Genomic DNA, 8,716 nt, shown 5'->3' on the forward strand with positions numbered 1-8,716 from the left:
GTGTTGCATAGTCATTTCACAAATTGATTAGATTAGTCCATATAAATGTTTGACTTACACAATCCAAAACCTATTAAAGTATTTATATCCATATAACAATTTTAAAATGATTTAGAAAAACTATTAATCTAAAATACTTTAATAATCTATAAATCATTATTAATGATTATTATTTCCTAAATTAAATTTAATCATCATTGTACTCTCAATCAATATTCATGAAGCATTAATCATTCTCTATCAAGAAACAATTAAGTATCGAAATAAACTATAATTTATTAATATATAATTAGGATTTATAATCCATTAAGGTCCATAGGATTTCATACAATAACTTTCCTTTTCAGAAGTTACCTACGAAACAAGTGCTATTACAACATGAGACACCATTGGACATGTGCACTATTGAGACCTAATAAATAAATTATAACTATTGTTAAAATTTCAATAGTAGAGGAGTTTCTAGGCAGTACTGTCCTCCGATATTAGTCCATGCGAAAGATAACCTGGGCTCCATATTCAGGTTTCAGAGTAATGAAAAGCGAAGGAGCGTGAGTATAAGATGGTGAAGTCACAAAAGAAAACTTTTGCAGAATCATGGCCAACACCAATTTTGCTTGTAACAAGGCCAAATTCTGACCCACACATATAGTTGGACCTGCTCCAAAGGGCATGAATGCCATTGGATGCTTTGCAGCCTTTGCAATTCCTTCACTAAATCGCCCTGGGTTGAAATCTTTGGCATCACTTCCCCACAAAGAAGGATCATGGTGGATTTCAAGGATCGGAAGCATAAATTGGGTGCCTGCAGGAATTGATAGCTTTCCAAGTTTTGTTTGCTCAGATGCATGTCGCGATAGAAATACTGCAGGTGGATAAAGTCTCAAGGCCTCATTTATAATCATTCCAACCTACAAAACATTTATAGAATCAATTATGAGAGAAATCCAGAATATTACTTTTGAATTCAGTAATGGCCCTTACTCTATCTATTTACTGGTTTCCAAATAATTTATGTTATCTACATGGAATTTGGGTCTGTGTATAGAAGGTCCTTACAATTTTGAGGCGACTTAAGTTGTCTGCATCTGGATAATTGTTTTTTCCGCATACTTGCAGTGCTTCTCTGCGACCTTTCTCTTGCCAATCTTGATGTATGCCCAACAATATTATACTCCATGTCAACAGTAGTGATGTCGTTTCATGACCAGCAAAGTAGAAAGTCTTACATTCATCAATGATTTCCTCTGTACTCAGGCCTCCATTACTTCTCCCATTGACTCCCATCTGGTCCTTGCTCTGAGACATCATAAAACCAAGCAGATCGACACCATATCTACCTGTTTTTTTCATTCCATCGGTCTTTTCCCTGGCATCTATAACTTGTCTTAAGGATCTTCTTATTTCCTTCTCTACATTCCAACGTTGCCTATTCTTTGTAGTAGGTAGAAACCTGATACCAATGTAAGAAACCAAAAGAAGTTACAGATTCTGCATGCCTCAGAATATGAGTAAACCTTCCTAAAGTACCAAGACATTTGAGATGGGGTGATATAGCTTTCGAAAAAATATTGTTGGTGATAAGTCAGATTTGGATAAAGATAGGCTGGTCTTGTAGGGTCAGCTGTTCAGATGGTAGAGCACTCTGACAGCAAATAGAGTTTTAACAGCTCTATGAAAAGCTCAACACGGTATCCAGCGTCAAGCCAAACTAACCCATCAATACATAATGTGACTAAAAGAGAGATGTTAATAATAAGCCAAATTCAGAACAAATATGAGCTGGTTCTATAAAGACCAGTAACTCTGTTGGTAGAAAACTCAACAAACATAACAAAAACAAAACATACAATTCAAAATGTTGATTACGTTCTTTTGGAATTTAAGATTGACAATTGTATCATAATCTGTCACCTGAAACCTGGAATATAAACAGTGCGAAATGATTCCAATGCAAGAATCATCTGTTTGCCCTGCAAATCAAAGATGTGCTTTCCTTCTGCAAAACTGCTACCAAATGCTGTGCGTGCAATAACATGGGACGTGAGATCACGAAACTCCTTTTGCACATCAATTTCCGGAGAACCTGACGTTATCAATTTACTCCACACCTCCAACATACTGGCACAACTTTTCACAATTGTTGGAATCATCCCCTGTAAAAACGAAAACGGCGTTTTGCCGACAATTAGTCATCATGAAATTATTTGAATACTGATGGGCAAAGTACACAGATGTTTATGTATCACTAGGAACTTGGTAGATTTCTCTCTAAATTAGATCATTTTTGTCCTGATTTAGGACATAAGTACAGACATTCAGTGCCTTACCTTCAAGAGATCCATATGGAAAGCAGGATTTATGATTTTCCTGTGCCGTGTCCATTTCTCACCTGTCAACCCTGCAAGTCCCTGTCCAAACAGTTGTTTTGAAAGCGGATCATCGGCAAACCTAGGATAGTTGCCGAATTTAGTGGACAATATCTCCTTAATAAGCTCAGGGTGGGGAACAACCAACCTGGCATGAGGCCCAAACCAGAAAATAAAATCCTGACCTATACATCACATGTAACAAGTTTATTTGATTAATCAATGGTGCTAAGCAGGAATTCCAGTAATATTCTTAATGAAATACCAGATGCTTAAAAAAATGCAGAATACAAGTGTACCATAGGTTTTGGTCCACTGATGATAATGGGGAAGAACTCGAGGGAGTATGTCATGTGAGAGTGGCATGGGTTTGGCTCTCTGCTCATCGATCATTGTTGATATATCTGCAGAATTTCCATAGAATAGCCTGTATGGAGGACCCTTGATTCCCTGGGCTTCAAATGCCCTTTTCACTTGCAGAGGCTTCCACCATATTGCTCTTGCAATCTTGAGCAAAAACAAAACTAAACCAGCACAAACAGCCGCCAAACCCCAAAATACCCACTCCATGTTCCAGACTTGGGCAACAGAGTAATTCTTTGCTTCTGAAAGCTTCAGATTTGTAGTACATAACCATACCATCCCTTATGTAGATAACGAAAATTACCCGCACGCAATCCAAAAATCCAAATAAATAAAGTCACTTTTCTGGTGAACGATCGCCTTTCCCACCAGTTTGTCAACGCTGGATTAAAGTGAAGCATTAACTAATCAGACTCGGGTCCAGATGGGCAGGTCCAACTTCCCGTCTCATTCATACCGATGTTTTCCGTATACCGGCCATTCCAGATAGAGTGTATAGAGTAAGATTTGTTTAAAGTTCCTCTCACATGCTCGTTCAGCGGTCCATTGATATTATTCTTATATACGGAAAGCAACTAGTAGTTGAGGACGTTTTCGTCCATTGATATTATTTTTATGCTGAAGGCGTTTCTTATTATGAAATGCATCCATTAACTTTTGCAAATTAATAGTTTACATTTACGTAGAGGCATGCAAGACGATTCAAACGTTTGTCGCCGTTGATCGATTTTCATTTTTGGTAGCGCTTTCTTTGGAAACTTTCACAGGAAATAGTGACATGACAACTGTATTGATATTATCAAGCACTCAAAGATCGTTGGTGTTTAACAGTTCGCTGACATGACAACCGTATGGTACTGACATAACAACCGTATTTCAAGTACGTCACCGTTGAGGTTTAAGCGCCCATTAATGTTAATAATGTTAAAAAAAAAGATTTGTTCTTACCACTTGCTTTATGTGGTACATCTCTCTATGATTTATATGTCATATATTTCACCTCGGGATTGCATTGATCGAAACACCCCAATTGCATAGGGGAAATAGTATGGCCTTCGATAATTACAAAGGCTTATAGCCATGAGTATTGATTAGAACAAAACAGGTCTCTTGTACTATTTGATGGGCGAGTGAAATGGGGGTTAATTCGTTATTCTTTCATATTTTGTGTTGCACTGTCGCATTATTTTACTATGGAAAGGAAGGGAGATTGAGGGCGGCGGCTCAAACCTAAAACCTGCAGTATTTTGGCACTAGAGTAGGGTGGACACAACGGTTGAGCTTAACCAACACACTTGAAGCGTTGACCGCTGAGAGTGGCTCATGTGGGGCCCTCATAATCTGTTCCCATAGCTAATGCACATTTCCGTTCTTGTAAGCCAACCATTAACCACCACAGTCAGTAGCTAGTTGTAGTTAGCAACCCAATGTATAACCCAAATGAGTTTAAATTCACTATTCTCGTGCTGCGGAGGATGGGACGTACAAAATAAATGAAACTGCAACTATTCGTTTGAATTTCAAATTTGAATGTCTCATCTCCCGCCCCACTGAAAGGAGTAAGAACTAAGAAGAGGATTTCTTCGATTGGATCAAAAATCACAGCCATAAGAGTTTCAAGAGTAAATGGGCCACCCTGAGATTTGTTAACGGTTGGAACTGTATTCATTACATAACATCTAGAGAGGAGCTGGAATAGTTGGGCATTGTCTGCTATGTTTACTTGAAGCACACTTCAATTCCAAGGAGTGTATCCATTTTTAAAGAATCAAAGGGAGTTGTCTACGATTGCGGGAAGTGGATGGGTGAAGCAGTAGTTTATGATGTTTTAAGAATATTATTTATTGTGGAGGATTTTTTAACATGACCCATCATGGAGTATAAACATAACTGCGAAGAGGTAACGGCTCAATCAGGCTTCCTTCGTTTAGCGAGGCGTTTGTTACAAGTTTTCTCATGGGGCTACAGATTTATTGTGGTGTTCTTCAGTAAAGTTTGTTGGTTTTCCTCTGCAATTGGCAAACTGTTTATGTGGGGTCCTGATTATTCGCATGAACTATTTTTAGAATTTTAGATTGTTTTTATTCACTGTTATTTAGGGCTGCTCGCTCTGGAAAAGCATTACTCGGATGGTCTGCAAGATTGATGATATTTAAATGTGATATGGCTTGAAATTATAGTGTAACTTTTCGTCTAAAACTAATGCTCACTGTATATGTTGATTGTGCATTTTCTTAGCAGTATTGTATTCAGATTAATTTGTTTGATTTATATTATAAGTGATATTATTTGTTATTATTATTTTTTTAGTATAATTTAGATTTAATATTTTGAAGTTATATCTAAAAGGTTGTAGGAATAAATTAAAAATGTTTGATTTACAAGTTCATTACACTTACATATTTTAATGTAATAAAAAATTAACTTTTTAATTACCATATATTTAAGTATTTGTATTTATGCTATTTACTGGCTATGGGGCCCTTTAAACAGTACCCCATAGCTTCCCTACGGCCCTATGCCTCTGTATACGTCTGCATCGTCATGTCGCTTGGAAAACGTGCATGCCGGTTTTTTCCCACTGTCGGCATTCCACCTCTCTCATCCGTCACGGTGCAAATTTATTTAAGGGGCCCACGCTGGAGAGCCAGCGCCCACGCATTAAAAAATTGTTTGTTTTTAATAAAAAAAATTATATTTTTCATAAATTTTATTTAATAAATTTTTAATAGTTTTTAATTATATTTTTTATTTTTTAATATATTTAAAATATTATATTATATTTTTTATTTATTTTATATTATATTTATATTTATATTTAATTATATTATATTAAATATATATTAAAAATATTAAATTTAATATGGATAATATTTGTTAATATTTTTCATAACACATTGGGTTATCCTACATTATCTTTTGTTGAACATCGTATTATCCTACAATGTATGGTATATCAGATAACGTTATCCTACATTATGTAATATAACACAACGAATTGTTCTATACAATGTGATATAGCATAGTCTATTATCCTGCATAATGTAATATAACACAATGTGTTTTCTTGCACTATGTAATTTAACATCGGGTGTTATCTTGTACTAATATCGTGAATAACCTAGGCATGTTATAATACATATTAGATAGCATAGTGTGTTAGCATACAATATCAATATAATTCATACAAAATTGAATATAAAAAAAATAAATAGAATTATATATACATATATATATATACATATATATATTAAAAATAAGAGTTAGAATATATTTGTCTGAGAAAGGTTGTGTGCATCAAGGATAGGCGATAAAGTTTTAGAGACACGATTGCACATAGTCTTCGAGGTCTACCATGCTTCAGATTTGTCAGTGATCGGTGATTATTCTTGAGAATCTACAGATTGTTGAAGATTTCTTCGTCAAGGGACTGGTTAACTTGACCATTACCCTTCGACTGCAAGAGAAAAACTTTGGCGAAGTATGAAATGGAGGTGGTAGCAGGACATTGAGTTGGATAGATAGGATGGTTTTGACGGTGATGACTGAGGATATGGAAATCCCCTCAAAGACAAAACGCTGTCAGTCGGATCACTTTAAGCTTCATTGGAAGGGGAGCATTGAGCGAGATCAGTATATAGTGAATTATCTAGGGTCTCATATGCAGTTCTCGGAAGCATGGTGGATCACTTAGGCATGATATGCAAATGCAGCAAGATCGTCGGGTTTGAGGAAATGCCCGAAGAACAAGTGGAGCGACTGTTCAAAAAGGCCAATGAGCAGGAGAAAGTAACAGTGGTAGACATTCTAGGTCCTGACTATTGGACTGGGGGACATGTTCATGACAGTCGTCTGATGGAGGATCTATTTCAGCCAATTATTCAGGTGTTGGGTCACCCCATTTCAGCCAATGGCATCTTGCGCAGGACAGCGGATGAAGACATTTATCTTGAATTCATGAGAGCATTGGATGGAATAGTCTCTAGCCAAGCAGATGGTTGTATGTTGGGGTATTTTGGTTTGCAAGTAGAAGGGAAGAAGAAGAAGATGCAGAAGACCTGGTCCATGTTCAAGGCAAGCATTGTTAAGGAGAATAACATGGAAAGGTTTGAAGCTTTCCTGTAGGAAAATGTTGATCTATTTCCTAATGGAGTAGGGCATAGGTTAGTGGCTATGGGCAATGGGATCAAGTATTTGTATAGTTGATCAATGTGGGATGTAGCCAAAGGAGTTCGTCTTCTTATCCCTTTGTAAGGTTCTTTTTGAAGGCAATATAATGGGTACTGCCCCCTAGGCAGAACTTGCTTTAAAAAAAAAAGGGTTTGAATATATTTATTATTGTAATGACTTAGGGTAATATGAGTTTAATGATTTGTCTTATATCTATCTAATTTATTAATAAAAGGTTGTTTTTTTTTTGTAAAAGTCTATTGTGAATTTTAAAATGTAGTATGAATTTGTAAAGATAAAAAATGTATATTTATATTATTTACAACAACTTACTTGGCAAGTCCCTACTTATAACTAAGAGCCTATAAAACTAGCATCCATAAAACTTTAATCACTAGAGCCTATTTAATTTGTAACAGTGACCACATTGACCAGGAAATTGACCACCTCACCCAAGTTTTCATACTTAATGGGTACAATAGAAGGCATATCCACAAAGCCATCAAGCAAGCCAAAGCTAACTTGATCTCTAAGCCCAACAAACCTATCCCTTTTGACCATCCTATAGCATCTCTCCCCTTCATTGAAGGACTCTCCTATAAAATTTCAAAGATTCTTTGTAATAAAGGTCTTCATTGCACCTTCAAGCTAGTATGTGCCCTTAGAAATTACATCCCCTTCTGCAAGGCTCCCCTTGATCATCTCCACTACGTCAATGTCTACAAAGTAACTTGCTTTTGTGGCACGCTATATATTGGTGAAACGGGGCGGTCTATAAGCACAACGATCAAAGAACACAATGGTGACATTAGACATAAGCATATTCTTAAGTAGGCCCTCGTTGAACATTCCTCTTCAACCAAGCACCATATCTCCTTGGAAGACATTAAAATCTTAACTAAGGAAGATAATTTCTTCAAGAGGAAATTGAGGGAAGCCATCCATATCAACCAACACCCCTCCAACCTTAATCGTGACCTTGGTTGGTGCCTTAGCTATCCATGGAAACCGCTATTAAGACACCTCTAGACCCATCTGATTTCTTCATTCTCAACCAACCCAACTCCAAGATGTATCTTGGACACCTCCCCTTAAGTTTCCATCCCCTTCTTCCTTGTACCCCCTTACCCTCTAACTCTTAGGTCTGCCCCTCTCCACTTTTGTCGTCTATTTCTTCCACCACTTTGCCCCCCTTCCCCCACTTCACCCTCATTGGTTCCTCTTCCTTTCCTTCACTCCCTTGGTGATCTCTCTTGCTTCCCCCTCCTTCCTTCGCTTTCTTTTTTTTTTCTCTTTTCCTTTGGTTTCTTTTCCTAAGTGTCCTATAATTTTTTTGTCTTTAGTTTTTGCCTTTTCAATTTATTTCTTTTTGGTTTTTTCTCTTTTTTGGTTCTTGTTGTTTATAACCTTTTTCATTATTTGAATTAGTTATGATTTGTCTTTCCTTTCTTTTTTATTTCTAGCTTTTGAGTATATATATATATATATATACTTTGTGTTCTTTTTTAATAATTATTTATATTTGAAAGAATATTTATTAAATAATTCTGTATATGAACATATACATAATTTTTTAATAAATATCCTTACTCATATAATCTTTTTTAATCTCTTTTATTGTTCCCTTTTCTTTATAATTTTTTATATTTGAGAGTTTTTTAGTTTATTTTTAATTTTATTTTTTTTCATCTAAACCCCCTACACCTACCCTCTCTTTACCCTCCTTCATTCGCATTCCCCACCCTCCCTTAATTTGGCCTTGTCTGCTAGCAATTCATTCCATTCTTCTTCTCTTTTTTTGCTATTCTATTCTT

At 36.1% G+C, this 8,716-nt stretch overlaps 1 protein-coding gene across 1 annotated transcript; it reads right to left on the reverse strand.

The window, feature by feature from the left end:
• Window positions 1-256: 256 nt before the first annotated feature.
• On the reverse strand, window positions 257-2,997 carry LOC131076945 (cytochrome P450 734A1-like). Its single transcript, XM_059213274.1, has 5 exons — window positions 2,669-2,997; window positions 2,331-2,554; window positions 1,915-2,156; window positions 1,060-1,453; window positions 257-911 (listed from the first exon to the last, which is right to left on the reverse strand). The coding sequence occupies exons 1-5, from the start codon at window positions 2,937-2,939 to the stop codon at window positions 486-488; spliced, it is 1,557 nt and encodes a 518-aa protein (XP_059069257.1). The 5' UTR covers window positions 2,940-2,997; the 3' UTR covers window positions 257-485.
• Between the last annotated feature and the right edge of the window lie 5,719 nt (window positions 2,998-8,716).

Source organism: Cryptomeria japonica, chromosome 10 (assembly GCF_030272615.1).
Source record: "Cryptomeria japonica chromosome 10, Sugi_1.0, whole genome shotgun sequence".
Taxonomy (NCBI): domain Eukaryota; kingdom Viridiplantae; phylum Streptophyta; class Pinopsida; order Cupressales; family Cupressaceae; genus Cryptomeria; species Cryptomeria japonica.

Bases quoted from the DNA above. Each gene is read 5' to 3' on its own strand.
- LOC131076945 (XM_059213274.1), bottom strand. From the start codon at position 2,939: ATGGAGTGGGTATTTTGGGGTTTGGCGGCTGTTTGTGCTGGTTTAGTT. The intron at 2,555-2,668 runs GTACACTTGTAT...TGTGATGTATAG, and splicing joins TCAGTGGACCAAAACCTATG to GTCAGGATTTTATTTTCTGG. The intron at 2,157-2,330 runs GTAAGGCACTGA...TCGTTTTTACAG, and splicing joins TCCATATGGATCTCTTGAAG to GGGATGATTCCAACAATTGT.